Source organism: Tribolium madens, unplaced genomic scaffold, assembly GCF_015345945.1.
Source record: "Tribolium madens isolate multiple individuals breed KSU strain unplaced genomic scaffold, Tmad_KSU_1.1 Scaffold_71;HRSCAF=194;Tcas5.2_LG6, whole genome shotgun sequence".
Taxonomy (NCBI): Eukaryota; Metazoa; Arthropoda; class Insecta; order Coleoptera; family Tenebrionidae; genus Tribolium; species Tribolium madens.
This window is the reverse complement of record NW_025401041.1, coordinates 2,080,703-2,104,958: the sequence shown is the minus strand read 5'-3', so window position 1 is coordinate 2,104,958 and position 24,256 is coordinate 2,080,703. Positions and strand designations below refer to the sequence as shown.

Here is a 24,256-nt window from a genome sequence, read left to right as displayed (position 1 = left end):
TTGTTAAAAATCAAGAGCTTACATTAGAAGATCAAAAATATTTCAAAATATTGGAGCAACAAAAAATTGAGCAAAAAATCTAACACAGGCGCAAAAAACAGAACAAAAAATCGCTGGTGGTCATAAAAAATAGAGCAAAAAATAGATTTCCATCTAAAAAAATAGAACAAAAAATTGTTTGTGGCTTTTGTTAAAATTTTATTAACAATTAGGAGCTTAGATTGGATGAACGAAAATACTTTAAAAATTTTGTAACAACAAAAAATTGAACAAAAAAATCAATTGTGGTCACAAAAAATAGAGCAAAAAATTGCTCCCCAAACAAAAAATAGAATAAAAAATCGCTTGCGGCTTTTGTTAAAATTTTATTAACAATTAGGAGCTTAGATTGGATGAACGAAAATAATTTAAAAATTTTGTAGCAACAAAAAATAGAACAAAAAATCGCAGATGGTCACAAAAATTAGAGCAAAAAATTGCTCCCCAAACAAAAAATAGAACAAAAAATTGCTAGTGGCCTTTGATAGAAATTTATTAACAATTAGGAGCTTAGATTAAATAAACAAAAATGTTTTTAAAATTTTGTAACAAAAAATAGGACAAAAAATCGATAGTGGTCACAAAAAATAAAGCAAAAAAATCGAATTCCATCTAAAAAAATAGAACAAAAAATTGTTTGGGTTTTTGCTAAAAATTTATTAACAATCAGAAGCTTAGATTGGATCGAAAATATTTTAAAAATATTCTAACAACAAAAAATAGAACAAATAATCAATAGTGGTCACAAAAAATTGCTTGTGGCCTTTGTTAAAAATTTATTAATAATTAGGAGTTTAGAATTAGATAATCGAAAATATTTTAAAAATTTTGTAGCAACAAAAAATAGAACAAAAAATCGCTGATGTTCACAAAAAATAGAGCAAAAAATCGCTCCGCAAACAAAAAATAGAACAAAAAATTGCTTGTGGCTTTTATTAAGAATCAGTAGCTTAGATTAGATGATCAAAAATATTTAAAAAATTTCGAAGCAACAAAAAATTGTGAAAAAAATCGCCCACAGGCACAAAAAATCGCTTTCGGCTACAAAAAATAAGACAAAAAACCGATTTTGCTTTGCTTTTAAAATGTGTTAAGTATGAAAAGTTTTCGTTAATTTTTTTTTGAATTGGGTGCATATACAAGAAGTTTGGGGATAAATAAAGTTTCAAACTAAATTAAATACGTTTATTAATGTCTAATTAATACTTTCTACACTGTACTTGAATCGTCTAAGCTCTAACATATATTTACATACATGAAACCATGTTGTTTAACAACATTGACTGAAGTTTTACATTAAACATCCAGTTATTAGCAACATTTTTATATAAAATATAAATCAAACTTAATGTTTTGCAATGTCACATAATTTGGCGCCAATAAACGGGTAAATCCCCTGTCGGTCGTAAAACATCAAATTATCCTACATGACGAAAAGAATTTATTTTACAAGGGTGGGAGCACACAAAAATAATAATATATACTCTGTTATAACGATACGTTTCATTCAGGCACTACAGTTAAGTGTTGATTTTTTAATGAATTTTCCAATCACCCATTTTCAGGGGCCCTCGCCCCACGATTTATTTAGACATTTTTTATACAACAGATAAACATCGAAATTTAGTCCAAACACCGGCTGTCTACAGCAACGATCGATATGAAAATCCAAGTATATCGAAACTATAAGCAGCACATACAGAAATGACGGCCTGTCTCGGATGTTTGTTTGTCTCTAAAAATATTTTATTTCCTATACACTTATGTAAAGCGTGTCGTTATACTTGTAAACACATTTTTACCGGAAAAAGATTTGAAATTGGCGCGCTTGTCGCATCGATCAGACCCCAACAGGTGGCGCCACCTAATCGACACGACATACACTTAACTCCTAGACTAGTAATATTCACATGTACAACAGTATTAACGCTACATTTTAAGGTATCACAAAAAATACTTGTCGTTTGTCCCTCTTAAAAATAATTTTTCTTTGCTTTTTTTTTTACTTTTTTTTCGACAACAAGTCGGGTTGTGCTTGAAATAAGTGACAACAAAATGGCCGCCGATGATATTTTATTGTCATTCGATGCAACGAATGGTTTTAACGAAACATTTTTTGTTGGTTGTATCGGTTTGCCGTTTTGTTGCCCCCTTATTCCGGTTTGAGTCGGTGCCACTGGACGATGGTCTGTCGAGGCTTCGTTATCATGTCTTGCCAGTGCTTGGTCTCGGACGCTCCTGAGCCGTTTTTGCCTAAAACAATGAAAAAACCATTAAAAAAACATTAATATTTTCACAACTATAATTTTTTTTAGGTTCTTGACCTGCTGCAAACGTCGAATTTACGCACAAAAAACTCGTATACATACACTCGTATGTTATACACATGTATAACATACAGGATGCTCCAGAACTCGCGCCCCAAAGAAAAATGTTAAAAAAGTTGTATGTATAAAAAATTGGAAGTAATGAGAGTTTAAATTTAGCACTTTGACTCTATTTATTTCTGTTGGAAAAATTATTTCCAAGTTTATTTGCTACAGGCTATTAGAAGAGGAAACAAGGAAGCTGTATCCTAAATTGTAACTCTGTTTAAATGTTATTTGTGGCTTTTTTTTAATTGGCAAAACTTTGTACCTTTGCTAAATAATTATAAAAAAACCTACACAAAATCATCAGTATCATTAAATAAACAAAATGTCAAAAGTAAATGTCAAAATTTTTTGACAGAGAGAATTTTTTAAACATTTCTTCCATGTTCCTGATAACTTATCTTACTTGAAATTTGTATCAGGAGTGCGAGTTTTGACACATCCTGTTTATCATTTTATATATACTGAAATGTCATTTTACACAACTCTTTAATTTAATTTAATAACTTATTACATACTGAATGACTATTTAGTTTTAATTGAAATAGCGCCATCTAGTGGTGCGTCATAGCCATCACGATTTTTCTTGACGTGTTCTTGTCATTGACATGTCATTGAAGTCTAAAAAAAAAAATCCTGATTTTTTATAAAAGTCTTTGACCAAAAAGATATAAATCTTGTGTGTGAACCATTTTACAGCGCTCAGCTACGCTTCGTATCTAAAATTAATTTCGCCTTGTAAGTTGTTGAAGTTTTCACGGGCGTGGACTACATGGGTGCATCGGTGCACCTTGTAAAAATAATAATAATAATTCTTAATAATATTTAGAATTTCGTATTTGTTCTAATCTTTCTTTAGTAAAAAACTCATTGAAAAATGATTTGTTATTATTTCAAATACCTATAACAAAACGACAAAACATTCTACATAAACTTTGTTTATATTTTGCGCCTGAAAGAAAGCTCATTTCGACACCAAAACAATGCTTTAATGAGCCATTTCAACACCAATTCGGGTGTTAAAATAGACTAGTACAATTTACTTTCTAGACGTTGGTAATGGTGATTTTCAACGGCGTTTTGAGCGATTTCTCTTATTTCAGGAGGTGTGCATCAAATATTTGTAGTATTCATTATTAATTCAACAAATTGTTGAAAAATATTCGAGACCTGACACTTCGAAAATCGAATTTTTCAAATTTTGTGACATTTATTACCAACTACAACCTTATTAGAGCAGAAGTTCCTAAATTTTTAAAAATTGACTTTAGAACGCGCAAAATAGACAAAAATGGCATAAAAAACTTGTTTCATAAGTAATTTGTGGGAACTCATCTTTTTTTTTTATAAAATTCGTGCTTCGCAGCTCGTTTCATAAACCTGAATTCGTTGCCTTACAAACCGCGTTCTTTAATATACTGTTAAATACTAGTCTAAAAAATTAAAGAAACAAAATTTCTTACATTTTTTGGTAATTTTTGAAAGACTGTACCTCAATGAAAAATAGTAGTATCTAGATTAAAAAAATATATTTTGAAGTTTCAAGTTTTTAGTCTTGAGATCTTTTGTCAAAAAATTTTTCTAAGCTACGACTTTGTAATTTTTTTGTAATTTTTATTAGTTAAATCTATGCATGGGCCGGACAGCTTGTTTATTAAGCTTCAATTTGCTTTTTTTGTTCTCTTCACGTCAATTTGTCGCCAAGATATTTGACTTTTAATGAAAAAGGATCTTTTTGTCTTTGATCATCGATATCTCAGGAAGCAATGACCGTACAGAGAATGAAAAATAGTTTCAAGAACTGGAATAAATTTCCTACGAGATATTTTACGATAATAAAAAATCACTCTCAACATTAATTTAAAGAAAAGAGAAAAAAATAAGATTGTGTTGTTTTAGTAAACCTACCGCGTATTCACAACTACTGATGGGTAGGCTAATATTTATAGTTTTTTTAGAGCTTAATGTACCCCAAATAGGTCTTGATTTTTAAGTCGATCCATCAATCTGTTTTTTTCACAATTTTGCATATTAAATTTAAAAAAAAATTAACAATTTTGATGTTTTTAAAAATTTGTAAAAAAATTAAGAACCAATACTAATTAATTTTTGAAGCCATTTGACCTTTTGCTAACCCTAATTTTAGTCATATCATTAGTTAAAAATTGATACCCCCAAGCTGCATTCAGCACTCGATTCATACAAATTTTCAAAAAAAAAATGTAACAGTAGTGTATTTTTCTCAAAACTCAACAACTTGAAGCATTTGGAACTTTGAACATGTAGCTACTATTTTCTTTACACTTTTTACTGTACCCATACATGAACCACTTTTGTATTTTTTTACTGTTATTTATTATTTTTTTCTTTTGTACTATACGAAAAATTATACATATAGTTTTTAAATATCCTCAATATTATATACATTAAATTCGGCAAAAATAGAGAAGAAGAAATCGTTTTTTTTTGCGTAATTGTTCTGAAGTCCTGTAAGTTGTACCAACATAATGTATAGAAGACATGGAAAGAAATTTTTTTATGTCATTTGTATTGCTTTAAAGACGATTAATTTATCAAGTTTTTTGTTTATACACCCATTGAAAACATGCTAGAAACAATTTTTTGGTAGAGCGCCCAAAATTTTTAGAGGGGCTAGAACAGTTCTGCTGTTTTGTATAGTACACGTTTATTACAGGGACAGATCCAGAAATTAATTCGGGAAGGGGGGCCTTTCTAAAAGTTTTTAGAATGATGATGATTAGGTGTAAGATGAAACATTTACTCGTACTTTGGTATATACAGTATGTCCCCGGATTGAATTTACAAGAGAAAAAAATTTTTGTCTTTGATTTTACGACAAAACTGCGAAGGAAAAACATTTTTTGCTTCACCTGAAATGAGCAAATCTGTAATTAAAACTTCATTATTCTGATTCAGTGGAAAGAAAAGTTAAGTTTTCTCTTGATTTCGGACTTCAAGAGAAAAATTAATTTTTCTTTCTAGTGAGTTAGAATAATAAAGTTTTAATTACAAATTTGCTCGTTTTGGGTAAAGCAAAAAATGTTTTTCCTTTGCAGTTTTGGCGTACAATCAAAGATATTTTTTATTCGAAAAAAAATTACTCGATTACAAATTATTTTAATCTCTCGATATTAATAAGTGTAATTTAAAAATAATTCTAATGTTTTATTTAAAAAAAAAACTTTAGGTCATAAGGTTTTAAATTAAATTAAAATTAAATTAAAATTAAATTAAAATTTAAAAATAAAAAAATGAAAATTTCGGTGGCAAGTTTGGGGTGGGCCCTGGCCCCCTCCACTGGATCCGCTCTTAGTTTATTATTTTACTATACATAATGTTATTAAAAGGTTCTAAATTTCAATGTAAGAAAAACAAAAGAAACACATTTAATGAAATTAAAAAAAAATTAATGATGTGATCCTAAAATAAAACCCTACTTGCCCCCCCCCCCCTAGCTACGAAAATAGGAGTATTGGAGTTTTGAGGAGCTGAAGTTACAAGTTCGATTTTTACTTTTCTTATCCTATAAGGAAAGCATTGTAATCGGCCTACCCAGATTTTTACATTTCTGGGCGAATTATAGCTTCAAGACACAAAAAAGTTGGTTTGGGCCATTGTGTGTTACCTGCTAGTAGGATCCTCCCGATGAGCTCGTTCCTCCCGATATTATCGAAATCCATGACCATGACATCCAACGAGCACTCTCTGATCTTCTCCCAGGGCACGTTGAACGAGAACGTGTCGTTGAAAACAGGATTGAGAGTACACTTGTAGATGGCCGTTTTGCGTTTTTCGATGCGTTTATCGCCAAACTGCAGCCACACTTTAACGTAGGGATCTGTAACGACACAAAAATTATTTTTTTTTGTTCAATTTTACTGAGTTTCAAATACCAACCAGATTTTCCATTGATATCTTTAGCTTTGAGATTCCTCGCTTTGAGCAATGTCAATGTGAGAATGCTGTTGCTGGGATGGTAACACAAAGAGGTTAGAAGTTCACCACATTTGTCTTTTGCTGGGGGTTTGAGCGCTTTCCAGAACGACGGCTTTTCGCTCAAATCCACCTTGGAAACAAAAAAATATCAATAAGAAAAAATTGATTCGAAGAGACGAAAAAGGTGATAATAATGAAAAAACATAAAAATAAATTAATTTGTACAGGGTGCTGCATTTTGGATGTCCGAATAGGGAATCTCCGAAACTAAAAGGTTTAGCCAAAAACGAGTAATACATTATGGGGCTCATTTTTTGAGAAAATAATATTGGTTAAAACCGCATCCCGCTATCGTCTTTTGTTTTCGACTTAGACAAAAATTGACATTTTAGCGAAATCCAAAAAAATTCATATCTTCGTTATTATAGAACACACAGATTTGAAATAAAGACATTATATAGGCACTTTTTTACGTAGAATTTAATAATGTAGTTAACAATTTTAGTTGTTTGTTTAGCCGTAATAAAATAAACTTGTATTTTTTTAAATGGGAATATATATTTGTAACAAATTATTATAATACATTTTTAGCAAAAAGTTATCTTTGATTTTTGTTCGCAGTTGGCCATGAAAAAATTTTGCATCTTCAACTAAAAGGATTTAAACTATATTATATTCAACTAGTGTCACTAATGAAAGAGTTTTCTATGTATTAAGTAATGAAAAAGATGAGAAATCATTCGTAAATCAACTTATTGGCGACTAATAACATTTCTTTGTTTTTAAACAAGCTATCATTACCATTGCAACTTCTAGTGATACATAGAGTGTTGTAAAAAAAGCCGCTTTAATTCCTCAATAAAATAAATTTTATATGACACAAAAATGACGATATGGCTATTCAAATACCCAAATTCGGTCTATGTGAAACGTTATCCTACCTCCATTAGATCATCCAAAAAATGTTTTTTCTAATTGTGTTGACTGTTGACACATTTGTTTTTCCTATTTTTGGATTTTTTAAAAATATGTAATAATTTTATTCTGAGGCGCTCGGATATTTGTTCAATGCTTCTACCGTATCGTATTTTTTAAATCTTTATAATTTTATCTATTTTTTCATCTATTTTACAGTTCACAAAACTATTACTGATTATTATTTACACTTTTGGAGTGTAATAGTTTTTCCATGGCCAACTATTATCACACAAAATATGTATTTCACTTTTTAAGTATAGTTATAAAAAAATATTTTGTTACAAATATATATTTTTTAGATCAGAAAAAAATAAGCTTTTCAAAATTGCCACAGCCGCCTATGATTTCCATTTAAAAAAATACAAGTTTATCTTATTACGGCTAAATTAATAACTGAAAAAAATTGTTAACTACATTGTTAAATTCCTCGTAAAAAAGTTGACTGAATAATGTCTTTATTTCAAATCCCTATCTTCTATAACAACTTTTGTCTGTAAGTCGAAAACAAAAGACGATAGCGGGGATGCGGTTTTAACCAATATTATTTTCTCAAAAAATGAGCCCCAGAATGTATTACTACTCGTTTTTGGCTAAACCTCTTAGTTTCGGAGATTCCCTATTCGGACATCCAAAATGCAGCACCCTGTACACAGGATCCGCGAGTTGGTAAAGTTGGTAATAGGGTTTATATCACAAGAGATTTTACACCGCCGAGTTGTTTATTGCCCGAGATGCGTAGCATCGAGGGAAATAATAAATGAAAGGCTATAATAATCTTCTTTACTGTCTTTTATATCAGATGAATAAAAAGTATGGAACCAAGCGTTTTTTTCGTAAACTAAGCACTTTACGAAAAAAATAATTAGTGTAGCGTAAAGTACAATTAAAATGTGACCATTTATCAAGAATAACATTTTTCGAAATTTCTTTTAGTTTTCGAGTTCTGGAAAAAAAACTTTTTAAATGGCAACCCACCATGGTAATTTTTTAAATTAAAGATTATGATCTAAAAATGACCTCTAATTAAACAGAATTGTTTTTAGTCAGTACTTTTTTTTTTAATAAATTGTTGAAGTTGCGTCTATTACGAAGATTTTCCGAACTTGAACGAGGGAGTCTTTTCATGACTTTGGTCGTTGGAGAGCCCGGTTTTTTGTGCAGGTGCTTTGGGGTGTTTCCGCATGGATCAAAAAATCAAATAAGAAAAACTCATTTTCTTCTGCATAGAAATCAGCGCTCTCAAATGATGAAATGCATGAAACAACCACTTTGGTTAAGTTCGGAAAATCTTCGTGATGAGTTCGGAACGCAACTTTAATAATTAATTACAAAAAAAGTAATGGCTAAAAAACAATTTTATTTAATTAGAGGTCATTTTTAGATCATAATCTTTAATTAAAAAAATACCATGGTGGGTTGCCATTAAAAAAAAAATCCAGAACTCGAAAACTAAAAGAAATTTCGAAAAATGTAATTCTTGATAAATGGTCACAATTTAATTGTACTTTCGCTACACTAATTATTTTTTTCGTAAAGTGCTGAGTTTACGAAAAAAACGCTTGGTTCCTTACTTTTTATTCACCTGGTATAATTGTTTTTCATTACTAGCACATTTATTACCCAGGAATACAACGGTGAAAATATAACCTCACTGCCTAATGGGCATGTGATTACGTGACATGTAATTCACAATTATTATTTTTGTTAATTTATTTTATTAAATGAAATTATGTAATTTCTTTTACTTCTGCATCTACTAAAAAATTCTTTAACTTCATAATTATGAAATATTTGTTAAAATAGCATAGAAACTGAAAAAAGGGTTAAAAATTGTCCTACCACCTGCACTATATTTCAATATGAAATAGGTCAATTTGTTTTGATATTTTTGACAAAGACAGAAAAATTAGAGGTGGGGTGATTCTGACAGTGTGATTTTTTTAAATTTCTGATCTAGTTATCCATGATACTTACGTCAGCAGTAGAATGTATTGCGTAACTAGGAAATTTTTGTTTACATTGAATATTCTGTTTAAATTTATAACAATTAAAATGGAACACCCTGTATTTGTATCAATGTGGTACCCATCAATATCTGTATTTACCCATCTCTAATTCATTATTACCCTTGGTCAATAATGAAAATGCTTATTGACTACTAGGAGAGAAAAAAAACTTCACAACCTTTAGAGAAACTAAGTAATGGGAACTTTTACACCTAGAAGTGAAAAACATCCATTATTGCATTTTAAATAATTTAAAAACATTTTTTTACCAAAATACCAACCTGCATCGCCTGAAATTATTTTCATGTATACAGTGTGTTAAAAATAAGTGAAAAACTTATGTTAAAACATGTTGTAAAATATGTATTTGTATTTTTTTAACAAAAATACACTTTCTTTGTAAATCCCAGGACTATAAATCCTGGGAAAACTTTAAAGAAGAAAGGTCGAACTTTAAGAGTGTATTTGTTTTAGCTCACAGCAATCAAAAAGATAAAAAAATTAAGAAGTTTGTTAAAAGTTAAATTACTTAAAAACTTTAAATAAAACACTCTAATTTTATTTTTGCATCTAAAAGACTTTTAAATGGTCTCTCTAAAAACAAATATTTAAAGTCTAGTTTCGTAATCGAATCTAAAAGAGCTTCAATTAAATGTTGTTTAGAATGGGCTAATTCCTACGGACTTGTTGACAAAAATTTTACAATCAAAACCAACACTAACTTTAAAGTCCCTTTAATTTGATTATGAAAGTAGCCTTAAGCGTCTTTTAAAAAAATCTTTTGCTTTAAAAACACAAAAAATTCAACTACGTACTATCTTATTAGTGTGTAGTTGTGGCAATAATGCACATTTTAAAATTTATCGTCCCAATTTTTGTCTAAAAAACGTTTCTTATTAGTCGTGGGCTAGACAACACATATTTTACACTAAAACATTGGATTAATAGCAGTCCATATTTATTTATAAGTAAATAAACATTAACAAATTTTAATTAAAAAAATCACTAAATCTAAAGTAAACACAGTATGTACATACATTTTATGAAAGAAAAATTCATTATGAATGAATACAAAACCCAATAAAGTCGTTCAGGTTTTATAGTTTCAGCACAGGTTAGCAAAAATTTACTACAAAAATGTGAGAAAAACCAATTAATTAAGCCACAAAACAAGCAATAATAGTTAAAAAACGGCAAAAAACAAAAAAAAACAGATACCAAAGTTGAAATATTCATCGAAAAAACACAATTACGGTAAAAAGTGTTTACTTTATCATGAATTTCAATACAATTTTGGAATAATTGGATTGATCACAAAATAAAAAATTCAGATTCACGCGTAAAGGCGCGATAAAAATTTAAATAGTGTTGAATTTGCAGCAAAAATCAAAAACTTAGAGAATAGTCAATGATTGAAAGAAAGTTTTTGCTCTTTTATATTATTTTTTAATCAATAAAGAAATAAATCAATAAATTGCATACAAACTTTTTCTTTCTCCTAGGCCAACACTTTGTCATCATTTCGTTCCGTTGCTCCAGTAGTTAAATTTGTTACAATTTCCTTCGACTCGAAATGATTAATGTCTCTATTCTCACACACACAATACATTTAATGTTTTTTAAATTGCTTTCAGGAAATTTGTTCCTCGATAAAATTCGAAAAATATTAAATCGTCGAAAACAAACATCAATAAATTATCGGAAATGCCATCGCATTGTATATTTACCAAACCAATTCTACTTTATTAAACTTGTCAATCAGATAATGCTTTCATTTCGCTAATTGGGGCTCAAATTTTGACATTTCGCTTAAAAAAACACCTTATTTTCCCCCAATAAAGTTGCAAACTTTCAAACAACAAAATCAACAATTGTGAACAAAACTTTGTCAATATTTTTCGTACGTAACCAAGCTTGGAAACGAGGTCACATTTCTATTATAAACTCCCTCGTGTGTTCATCGGACGAAACAATGAAGGGGATGTTTGAAACAATCAGACAGTAAATCCGACGAGACATTTTAGTCAAAAAAATCACCACTCACCTGACAAAGGGGCAGAAACACCTCCCCGATGGAATCATCCCTCGAAAACCGATCGTAATCGAAGACGTGCAAATGCAACACTCTCGATTGCAACTTCTGGATTGGGAATCCCTCAAAATAGAACGTTTCGTTCCATCGAGGGTTGAGTGTGCGTCTTTTGATCTTTGTCTCTAAACGGTGTTTCTTGTCGGGGAGGAGCGTCACGCGTACGTAAGGATCGCTAGTCCCGGATAAATCCTTGGCGGGTAAGTCCTTGCCCTGCAAAGGACAAGGTCGCGATCAAATTAAATCACAGTCGACGTGGATCAACGGAGCGAACCATCATCGATTACGAGGGACGACCTTCGACAACTCTTTGCCATTTTTAAAGCAGTTTGGGGCGAATTATGCACATAGAAATGAGGCAATTTCGAATTTTTTCTGACATGGCCCCGCCATAGAAATTCGTCGCGTCGTACTCGCTTTAAATAATTTCAAAAAATCGGAAACTGAGAAGTAATACAAAAACTGTCAAATTTTCAAAGCTGATCCAATTAAAACATCGCAAATATACAAGCAATTTCATAATTCGCGCTCCAGATAAAAATTTCAACTAAGATTAGATACCAGGAACATGAGAAAATGTTTAAAAATTTTGATATTTGAACTTTTTTTGTCTATTTATTGTTACCAATAGTCTTGTATATGTTTTTTTCATAATTATCCAAAATACCCTTTCGAAAGGATAAAACTATTGTAAATCTCATATTATTTTGAGAGACATCTTTTCTTCAATAATATTAAGATAACATACTTTTCTTTTCATATTATTATAAAAAATATACAGGGGTCCCAGCGAGTTGAAAATGTCGATTAGTAAATAGCAAAATTAAAAAAAATACATATGACATTGATAGACACTAATCTAATTCATCGCCTAAAATTATTTTGAACTATACAGCGTGTCTCAAAAATAAGTTACAATACAAACTTGTGTTTTTTAAATGAAACACCATATGTTTCTTAGCGTTTTTGAATGTAGATTTTCATGACAATGTTTTTACGGTAAACTTTTATTAGTCAATTTTGCTTAGTTTTAAAAATAAGACGTTTTTTTTGACGAAAACAAGCACTTTTTAAAAATTTATTATACAAAAACAAAGGTAGCTAGAAATATTTTTTTACTACCACAAAGAAGAAGGTACAAGCTATAAGGTTGTAATATTTTTTTAGTGTGTTGCATTTGCAAAAATAAAAAAATGAAGGTGTTTGTTAAAACTTCAATAACTTAATTAAATTAAATAGAATAAGACAAAAAAATAAATTAAAATTCAATAGAATACCCTATTTATTGTTTTTGCATTTAAAAGATTATTAAATTGTCTTTCTAAAATTATTTATTTTTAGGTGTTTATAATCAATAACTAAAAAGATATTCCGCTTATACCGGAAGTGGGTATCAACTTCGTTATTTTAAATAGAAGGCTATGCTTTTTATTGCGTTTTTGAAATACTCAAGTGATTTGAGAGTGTTTGATTAACTTTTGCTATACTTACTCGTAAGTCTAATCGTTTTCTAAATATTTAAACTTTTTTGAAAACTTTTGGAGTTGCATCTTTCTTTTTAAAAATTGATAACTCTGCCATTTTTAATTATTTTGAAATCGTATTTGGGATATGAAGAAGAAAGATTAGATCTTTCTTCTTCTATATTCATAATTGAAAAAATAGTTTACAAACTCATAAAATTTAAAAATTTAAAATTTTTCTTAATGAAAGGTCTCAATTTTGTCTTCACTAAATGAAGGAGAATTAAATTCTGCAGCGATCTGTGTCCACATTATTGCCTATACTTTTTTTAATGGTTTCCAATTTATCTTGACTATGCGAGAAATTCATTACTATCTACAGGTGTTATCGCATAGATTGTCATAGATATATTTCTCACTGAATAAACGACAAGTTTTTTTCACAATTGTGTTATTTTTTTTCGTAAATACAGTAAATGAAGCAACCAACATTACGTTTCATAGATAACGTGGATATTAACATATTTCGTTTTAATTAGTTAAACGTAGTAGTCGTATTTTTATTTTTGACAAATTTCTATCAGTCAAAATGACTTTACTCCAGTTTTTGAATGTAGATTTTTATGACAACGTTTTGAAGCTAAACTTTTATTGGTCGATTTTGCTTAGTTTTAGACATAAGACGTTAGTTATTTTTTGACGAAAATATGCAGTTTTTAAAAATTTATTACACAAAAACTAAGGCAGCTAGAAATATTTTTTTTACTACCACCAAGAAAAAGGTACAAGCTATAAGGTTGTAATATTTTTTTAGTGTGTTGCATTTGCAAAGATAAAAAAATTAAGGCATTTGTTAAAAGTTCAATAACTTAAAAATTTAAATGGAACACCCTATTTATTGTGTTTGCATTTAAAAGATTATTAAATTGTCTATCTAAAATTATTTACTTTTAGGTGTTTATCATCAATAACTAAAAAGATATTTAACGTTAAACAGTAAAAAAAAATAATTACTATTTTTTCAGTAGCCAAAAAGTGCACATTTGTAACAATAGGGTGTTCCATCAATTTTTTTTAAGTTATTTACCTTTTAACAAACTTCTTAATTTATTAATCTTTACAAAAGCAAAACACTTAAAAATTGCTACAGCTTTAAGTTCTGTACATTCTTTTTTGCGGAAGTAAAAAAAATTGTTCTAATTGTCTTAGTTTTTGTGTAAAAGTGCATGTTTTCGTCTTACTTCTAAAACTAAGCAAGATCGACTAATATAAGTTTAGCATAAAAACAATGTTTTAAAAGGCTGCATCCAAAAAAGCAAAGAAACATACGGTGTTTCATTAAAAAAAACACAAGTTTGTGTCGTAACTTATTTTTGGGACATGCTGTATGGTTGAAAATAATTTTAGGTGATGCACTAGATTAGTATCTATCAATGTCCTATACAACTTTTTTTTTTAAATTTCACCATTTCAAGGTCACTAATGGACTTTTTCAACTCGCTGGGACACTCTGTATACATTATTACACTCCATTTCAAACTTCGCGCATTACCGGACTACTAATGAAACAAAATAATAATAATTTTAGAAACATTTTGTTAACCTCACTGTCGTAATGTTTATTCGTGTCGTATGGACATGTAACATTTTTATTAATGTGAATTTTATTGTAATTGTAGCTTTTATGTTATTATTTTGATGAAAACTGGTGTGGCATGATCCAATTAGTAAGTTTTTTTTTCAAATTGTGACGTAATATTTTATATTATAACTTATAGGCCCCCACGTTCATCATAATAACATAAAATCCACCCAAATTGATGCCTGAAAATGACAACGGCCGTTGTCGAAACGTCGCCCCATAAAAAAAAACAATATCTTGATCTAATTCGTTCTTTCATTCCACGAAATACAACAAATATACATTTAACCTTCAAGGACACTAAATCAAACGTCAAGTTAACATACTTTTCTTTTCATATTACTTTAAAAAATATATTATTTCTGTTTATTCTTTTTATGTGTTTTCTCTTTGTATTTATTCTAGTTTTTGTTATTTTTTGGGTTTATATTATTTCATAATTTATGCTTTGTTTTGTTTCTGAGAGGTTAAGTAGCATTAGCTAGACTCGCCTCCTCATATGTTTTCTTTAATAATATTTTATAAATTATTATTATAATTTTTTACACAGACGGTCCCAGAAACAGAACTAAAGAGAAATAATTTACAAATAGTGCAAACAAAGTGTTTACTTTTGCTTACATAACAAAGCAGTAGGATTTTTATTTCTGTAAAATTATATCGGATGTTAGGTTTCAAAAATAATTGAAATCAACCAGTACGTTAAAAAAAACGATAACGTAAAATTTATATGGGGGCGAGCGGCTATGCCGCAAGCCCCCCATTATTTCAACAAAACATTTGCGAATTCGATAGTGTGAATTCTACGTGGAGAGGCACGGCTTTGCCGCGAGCTTCCCATAATTTCCACAAAACATTTGCAAATTTGATAGTGTGAGTTTCCCATTATTTCCAGAAAACATTTGCGAATTTAATAGTGTGAGTTTCCCATTATTTCCAGAAAACATTTGCGAATTTAATAGTGTGAGCTCTTCGCATGGGCGTTCCGTCTAAACCCCACTTTAGAAGTATTGGGAGTTGGAATAATCATATTTGTTTGAAAATTAGTATATAGACATAATGCGTTAAGTCCTCCTAAATGAAAATATTTTCAAAATGGCGGCACTTCCGCTTATACCGGAAGTCGGTGTCAACTTTCTTATTTTAAATGGAAAGGTATATTTTTTACTGCGTTTTTGGATTAATCGGGTTATTTTAAGGGAGTTTTCATTAGCTTTCCCTATACCTAAATTTAGCCGTTTTTGAAATATTTGGAGTTTTTCAAAAAAATTTGGATTTGCACCTTCCACTTTAAAAATCGGTAACTCTGCCATTTTTTAAGATTTTGAATTCGTTTTTTTGGCGTTTGAAAGAGAAAGCTTAGATCCTTTTTCTGGTATTTTCAAATTTTGAAAAAAAATAACATATCTCAAAATTTTAAGATTACTTTTGTAATAATTCAAATTTTGAAAAAAAATTAACATATCCCAAAATTTTAAGGTTACTTTTGTAATAATTCAAATACTTATAACATATTTTTTTCAAATGGAATACCCCAATTTTTATTTTACTAAATAGCAGAGAATTTAATTGTGCATTGATATGTATTAACATTCCCTATACCTAAATTTAATAATTTTCAAGTTATGGACTTTTTTTTAAGACTACATAAACTTTATTACTAGCCACACCTGTTTTCACAAAATTTGCTATGGAAATCAAAAATGTCAAAATTTTCTCTAAACAAACGTCAACAGTGACTTATTATTTGCCAAATAGTGCCAAAATATAAAGAATCAAAATTATGCAAACTTAATTATTATTGATAGGTTCTACCATGCGATCATTATTTAAAACTAACAAGTGAGAAAAATTTATTTTTGTTTAATGAACGACATCATAATTTTGTTACACTCTCCATAAATACAAAATAAATTAATTAAATCTAAGTTTGAGTAGCTTTGACTCTACATATTTTGGCACTATTTGCTAAATAATAAGTCACTGTTGACGTTTATTGAGAAACAATTTTGTCATTTTTGATTTCCGTAGCAAACTATACGAAAACGAATGTGGCTAGTAATAGATTTTAAAAAGTAAATTAAATAAATATTAAATTTAGGTATAGGGAATGTTAATACAGATCGATGCAGAATTAAATTCTCTTCCATTTAGTAAAATAAAAATTGGGATATTTCATTTGGAAAAATTTAGTTATGGGTATTTGAATTATTACAAAAGTAACCTTAAAATTTTGAGATATGTTATTTTTTTTCAAAATTTGAAAATACCAGAAAAAGCATCTAAGCTTTCTCTTTCAAACGCCAAAAAAACGAATTCAAAATCTTAAAAAATGGCAGAGTTACCGATTTTTAAAATGGAAGGTGCAGATCCAAAAATTTTTGAAAAACTCCAAATATTTCAAAAACGGCTAAATTTAGGTATAGGAAACGCTGATGAAAACTCTCTTAAAATAACCCGATTAATCCAAAAACGCAGTAAAAAATATAGCTTTCCATTTAAAATAAGAAAGTTGAGACCGACTTCCGGTATAACCGGAAGTGTCGCCATCTTGAAAATATTTTCATTTAAGAGGACTAATGGTTTATGGCTATGAACCAATTTTCAAATAAATACGATTATTCCAACTCCCAATATTTTTAATGTGGGGTTTAGACGGAACACCCTGTATAATTTCCACAAAACATTTTCGAGTCTAAATTCCTCTATTAATAGCCTACAGCAAAAGACATGTAAAATTACATTTCCAACAGAAATAAGTAGAGACAAAATACAAAATTTAAACCCTTATAATTCCGAAATTTTTATAGATAGAATTTTCTCCATGTTCCTGGTATGTAAACTAACGTGCCATTTTTTTAGGAGATGCTAGTTCTGACACACCCTGTACATCTTTTTGTTTACAAATGACCCGGAAGTTTTTATGAAAGAAGTTTTTATGTTTCACAAATCGATGAATTATCTGTTGAAAAGCTTTTCAAGCACGCAAGGAGCATATTACTGTGGTCGTAACCACAAAAACGGAAACGCAACAGTTTGCTACTATCGAAAACTCAATTTCACAAGAATTTTTTTCACAAATTAGTTGTCTCGTCCTAATTGCCAATTAGCCGACCTGTTGTCCGTAATTAAGAAGTTTCGATGGGAAACTCCTAATAGTTTTAAACTCATTACGTGCTTTTGTCAATTAAAATTTTTCACTACCGACCTGGATTATCCTCAGGATGAGAGTCGTATTCTGGAAGTCGTACTCGAGAGAGAAATGTATCTGACCGACGTTTTCCGAAGGTTCAGAATTGTCGATGTACATGTCCACCAGAGATATAGAACGGTTTTGCAGGAATGCCATCTGAAAAAAAAATCACTAGGGGGCTCGACCAAGGGACGTGTCAAAGGTTTAGAGAGATAATTCCGGTTTATTAGGTGGTAAATCTCCACATGAATCATATTTTTGAATAAAATACTATCAAAGCTCTATTGAGCTTAAACTTGCCGGAATATGAAAATTCCTCGTCTTAACTTTCAAATTTAATTATAACTGATGATTCCGGCTTAAATTCGCCGAAACTGGTTCTAATTAAGGATTAAAAGCTTCTCTAACTCGAAAAACCACAAATTTTTATTGTTTCAAATCAAATAATTTAAAATTGGACAGGACGTGTGGGCTTTTGAGACACACTCTACGAGTCTTTGGAGAATAAAAACTGGTTTAACAACATTTTTTACAAAAAAAATATACAATAATTGTCAAAAGTGAGTAATGAGAAAATGGCGTGTTTGTTAAAAACTCCACTTAACTTAATTAAGGCAGGCTTTTGAGCCAATCGAAATATTTGCATTTGATTGATTTGCAGCCGGAATTAGCAAAAATAAGATTAGTTCATTGTCAAATAAATCGGGTTTTGCTCATTTGATTAAGTAAATAGTTTGAAATGTTACTGTCAATTAATAATTAAATAAATAAAACGATCCACAAATAATTTCACTGATGACAAAATAGTTATCGAAAATAAAAGATTTTGATTCAGTGTAAATAAAAGAAAGGGAATATCAAAACAAAACTAATTGGTGTTTTTCCTGAATTAAATACTTGATATTTTTTTTAAAATAAGTACAGATTGTAGATTTTTCGCTTGTTTGCTGTTAAAAAAAGTTTCAGAAAATCCTGAAAAACCAGGGAAGTATTATTTGAAATTTCTTTCTTCGGAATTATCTCTATAAGCAACCACCGACTTTTACATAATGTATAGCTCGCGTCGTGTGTATATTTAGAGCGAGTATCATTGTCAATGTGAAGCTTTAATTGATAACAGCCGCAAGCTGTCTCTTTGTGTTTACTGGCTGTATGCTTGCAATTTCAGCGTCCTGTTAGTGTTCCACTTTCGTCTCTTTGATCTGTCTTTGGTATTGTTTCCAATGTCGCCGACCAATCCTAGCTTAAATCACGTTTTAATAATAACACACCCAAAAAACTTATCTTCACAGAGACGAAAATGGACGTTGTCTATGACACGGTTAAGTTTTTAATTAAAAAAGTTGAGGGAGATTTAGTCGAGCCTCCGCTCTCGGGGTTGAATACATCCAACAACCATGACCACATCGATGGGGAGAAAAACGGGATTTTATTGTGTGTTAATAAATTTGAAAAATTATTGATTTAAAGAAACACAGTTTTTAATTAATACAAGCCTGTGTGAATTGTGGTTCAAATCTATTTACTAGTTTACAAATTAAAACTGTGCAACTTTTGTAATCAACTCGTAGAATTCGTTTCATTCAGTTAATTAATTTGTTAATCAAGTAGATTAATTACAGTGAAACAAAGTAATTTGTTGACCTGTACACGTGCCTAAAAATTACGTAATAAGCTTAATGTTCTATACAGGGTGAGCCAACTTATATGCATAAACTTTAGAAAATAATAGTTCCTGTCCAATAACAACATAATAGTGAAAAAATTCTAGAAAAAGTGTTCTAGTTACTAAGATATTGCGGGATAATAACACTATTCAACCTTTAATTTTTAAATAATACCTGTAGGGTGTTAAAAAAGATTGGAAAATATTTCAGGAGGTAATAATAATATGAACCAAAACAAACAAAAAAATCTTAATAAACATGAGTCCGCAAAGTAACGGTTTCGGAGAAATCAAAGATTATTCGTTTTATGAAACATTTATTTGCAATCTGCTCAAATAAAAAAAGAAGTTTCTAGTAGAAATTCTAAAAATTTTCACACTCGAAATATTCGAAACCGTTACTTTATTAAGGCTTTTTTGTTTATTTTGGTCCATTCTTACTATTACCTCCTTAAATATTTTACAATCTTTTTTTAACACCCTGTGTAATATTATCATAATTTTGATCAAGTTTGGTATAGTGGTAGACATTAACTTTCTTAATATGACATTTCGTAGTGACAATGAAAAAAATTATGAGTAAAATGCAAAATAAGTTAACAAAACTTATTTTCTTTTCGTAGATAATGCGATAAAATTGGAAAAAATTAAAAAAAATATTGTCGAAAAAAAACAAATAAAAATTAAATAGTTTATTTTGCATTTTACACATTATTGATCATGACATTTCCTATAAGGAAAGTATTGTAATCGGCTGAAGTTTGACCTACCTATATTTTTACATTTCTGGACGAATTCAAGACACTAAAAAAGTTGGTTTGGGCCATTGGGTTGTGTGTCTGCCTGTAAACAGCATATCTCGAAATCGATAAGAGCTAAAAACTTGAAATTTGGTATATAAGTTACTTGTAGCAAGAGGACGTAGCACGAAATATTGGTAAAAATCGGTCGCACCGTTCGGCCAAAAATCAAAATTATACGGTTGAAGGTGCAATAAATAAATTCATGGGAATAAAAATTATCTAGAATTATGAATTATACCTTATTAAACAGTAAAATGTGATAAAATAAAAATAATAATGGGTACCAAACTCTAAAAATATTGCACACCAGACTCGAACCCACGGCAACTATGATCATTTCGCGTGTAATCCGGTAAGTGAGACTAACGCAAACGTTAGGTTTGCTACTCGGATTTCCAAGACCGTAAGGATGTTTTCCAAATAAGTTGGATAAGGAAAGTCGTGTGATGTTCATACCAAATTTTTTTCATTGTCACTATCGAATGTGAAATTAGGGAAGTCGATGCCTACCCAGCTTGGTAAAAATAATGACAATCTTCGTATTATTTAAAATTTAAAAGTTTAATAGTGATTTTATGGCGCAATATTTCAGTAACTAAAAAACATTTACTTTTTTTAATATTCGTTGTTGTTTGGCAGTAACAATCATTCTCTAAGATTATGCGTATAAGTCAAGACTCCAACCCTTTATTATTTCAAAGCAAAAAAGCAATTTCAGTTAAAATTTTTAGTAACCGGTAAAGTCCAGAATTCCGGTTCTCTTCATTCACAAGCTGCCATATTTCGCATTAGATAGACAAAATTTTTCTTTTTGTGAATAATCGCAAACTTACAGTTTCACGTTTTCTATCCATCCACCCAAAATTTCCGGTTTCTTGCGTTTTTAATCTTTCGTGATAAATGATAATAGATCAAAATTTTGCAACTGCGTGTAAAAGTTATTCTGAAACTGAATAAATAGTAAAAAAGTCGTTTCCATCAAAACCACGCATAAATACAGGTGTTCAAAAAATCGCGCACTTCCTTGAAAAGGAGTAATTGGGTAGTCCCCTAGAGTATTGAAAAAAATGTTTAAAAAATTCTATCTGTCATAAAATTTGACATTTGACATTTTTAAGTCTATTTAATGATACTGATGATCTTGTATATGGTTTTTTATAATTATCAGACAAAGGTACAAAAATTTTGTCAATAAAATCCACAAATAACATTAAACAGAGTTACAATTTAGGATACAGCTTCTTTGTTTCCTCTTCTAATAGCCTGTGGTAAAACAACTTGGAAAATTATTTTTCCAACAGAAATAAATAGAGTCATAGTGCAAAATTTAAACTCTCATAACTTCGGAATTTTTAAAGATATTTTTTTAAACATTTTTCTTGTTGTCTAGGGCAATGACACAGTGCGCGATTTTTTGAACAACCCTGTATAAGCTAGAATTGTACAGGGTGTTCGCGGATTACGATAAAATGTTCTAACCACTAATAAAACTCATTAAACGAGGGGTCCAATTAAGTGATCTTCTATGGTTTCTGCCCAAACATTTAAATCCGTTCACTAGTCATTTCAGCGTTTGAGTAGTTGGCCATAATGACTTGATTTACAATTTAATGTCAAATTGATGTGCACAATTTACCCAAAAGCGCGTTTTCAACTGACTAAACTGACACGTGTAAACACCTGATATTTTTTTGTGCACAAAAGTTATCCCTTTTTTGTGCATAAATTCAATGTACTAGTAAATTACTTTCATTAAAATCTTAAACTCCCACCTAAAAAAGACAGAATTTGTTTGGTCTTCAAATTAACTTCTAATAACGAATTATTTTAGTGGTTAGTTGCTCATCCGGCAACGCTCTGTATTTTGATTTTTTTCCACTTTTAACAACAAAATCATAAAACGCACCCTTTTCAAGGAGTGTATCTCCGTTACATAGTATTTTTGATACATGTTTATAGAAAGCTCTTGTCTTAAAATTTTGTTTAAAACACTCTGTACAAGTATAATGCAAAATTTTGCAGTAAAATGCACCTTTTTTCCACCTTTTTTAGTAAAATCCCGCTTTTCTCTCCCCTTTTGGACTTCTCATGCACGGTCTCATCGTCTGAAAGTAAAGCCCTGCGAGCCTCCGGCTATTTACCCCAACAAAGCCTTTACTTTCCGACTCCCATTTAACACAGTTAAAACACGAATCCGACCACAAAGAACGACAATCAACAGATCAAGCCGTACAAAAGAAAAAAGTAGAAATAAGACAGGTTTGCGAGAGCGTGAGACTCCATCCCTCTCAAATATACATTTTTTATTTCGTCGATGGTTGCGAAGTGTGTGAGAAGGTTAATAAAACATTGATCATGCTTACATCCTGGCTTACCGATGGATGGTCCCCTTTGACATTTTGAAGGGCCTTGTTGGGAGCTGTGGGCGTGCGAGCTTCTGAGGGCAGTGCTCCTGCGCTGCTCCCGGCCGGCGACTTCGCCTGTGGACTTCCTGTCGTCCTGAAATCACTTATTTACACACAAATCGAAAAAATTGCAAAATTACTTACTCTAACTGCGCTCTGTTGGATCCAAAAAAGACATGAAAAAAAAAACAATTAATCAAATATTTGCTCAAAGGGAAGCTCCCATTAATCGAATCAGTTCAAAAGTGTCACAGACAGGCTTAATTAGCGAAAGTAAACATGAAAAGGGCAAACCGCGAACAATTTTTAGAGTTCGTGTGAAGGCTAATTGAGAAATTATTTTAAAAAAGAATAGTATCAGTAGGATGAAATTCTGACATTGCCCTTCCATAGAAATTTGTTACATCAGACTCGTCCTTTAATAAAAAAAATCGAATTCTCAGTCATCAATCACGTCGAAAGATACAAAACGCCCTCGTTTACCCATTCTTCCAAAAAAAAAAACTCACTAAGACAACCTTTTAATTGCATTTGACCGATGATACGTATAAATCGTCGTCAGGATCGAAATGGAAAAAACGTGTCGACCAGACCAGACAGAGAAAATTTAAAATATCTCCCTGTTGAAGGTTAAGAGAGAGATTTTAATGAAAATAATTCGGTCTTGTTTAGGTCCTCGTTTTATTGCAACCGTTGCTCAAAAGGGATCGATAGTTATTGTCCCCACTCTGGGTGCTAATACAAATTGTAACAGGGATGGCGTAGTCGTGGTGTAATCGACACGGTTATTAATTATTGGGAGATTTTAGAGTGATGAGATTGGACTTTGGGAAAGTTAATTTTTAGTTTCAAAATGCCTGAACACTCCTCGAAATCATAGTTTGTAGACGTAACAAGTTTCTATGGTTTACAACAAGTAGTTTTCCAGTTATTGGCCAATATTCTTCCTACGAAATCCGGAGATGATCATAAAATCGTTTTGTGGAAGTCCGGGCTCTCGAAGGGTTTAGAGATCGATAATATCTTATGCAAAATCAGCCAAAGATTCCAAATCCGTCTTAATTTCTTCTCAACAACTAGTAATTTTCAAGTTATCAGCCAATTTTCTCAAGTTAAATTTAAGAATTATTTTCATAAAAACGTTTCTTTTTTACCACAAAAAGCGGTTAAAATTTGGTTTATTTACGGCGAAAGCGTTAAGTTAGTGTGCTTATTCTTTATTTTTTATAGGATTTAGGCAAAGCTATAAATCGGATTGGCAAACTCTTATTTGACCCTTATATAAAATATTCTGAAAAGCACAAATGTGACAAAAACAGTCGAAAATTTCGAGTGGTTTAAAAGTTATCGGCTCTTATACAGTGTGTCCCCAGATAGGTGAAACGACTCTTGTAAGATAAAAAAAATTGAATAATTTCCATTTAAGTTTTGCATATTTTGGGATTCAGCCCTGCTTAAAGATTAATTTCTAACATAATTTTAGTTTTGGAAAATCAAGTCCTAAAAATGTTCAAAAAATCTATTTTTCTGTAAAGTGCCTTTTATGACGCAAATACGACAAAAAATTATTAGGAAAAGTTGTTTAGAATCAACATTTAGGCCCCTACATCAAATTTCAAAATCATCGGCCAACTATAATTTTT

At 30.3% G+C, this 24,256-nt stretch overlaps 1 protein-coding gene across 9 annotated transcripts in view; it reads right to left on the bottom strand.

The window, feature by feature from the left end:
- Positions 1 to 1,210: 1,210 nt before the first annotated feature.
- Positions 1,211 to 24,256, bottom strand: part of LOC123008686 (synaptotagmin-7) — a 131,346-nt gene continuing 108,300 nt past the window's right edge. For 8 of the 9 annotated variants that reach the window (XM_044404644.1, XM_044404639.1, XM_044404643.1 and 5 more), the window contains 7 exons: positions 22,758 to 22,769; positions 22,572 to 22,707; positions 17,755 to 17,895; positions 11,397 to 11,654; positions 6,330 to 6,498; positions 6,058 to 6,270; positions 1,211 to 2,292 (listed from right to left, as the gene is read on the bottom strand). In XM_044404644.1, the coding sequence (XP_044260579.1) occupies positions 2,192 to 2,292; positions 6,058 to 6,270; positions 6,330 to 6,498; positions 11,397 to 11,654; positions 17,755 to 17,895; positions 22,572 to 22,707; positions 22,758 to 22,769 (1,030 nt within the window). In that variant the 3' untranslated portion in view covers positions 1,211 to 2,191. The remainder of the gene's footprint in view (positions 2,293 to 6,057; positions 6,271 to 6,329; positions 6,499 to 11,396; positions 11,655 to 17,754; positions 17,896 to 22,571; positions 22,708 to 22,757; positions 22,770 to 24,256) is intronic. The other variant, XM_044404641.1, reaches the window with a different exon arrangement.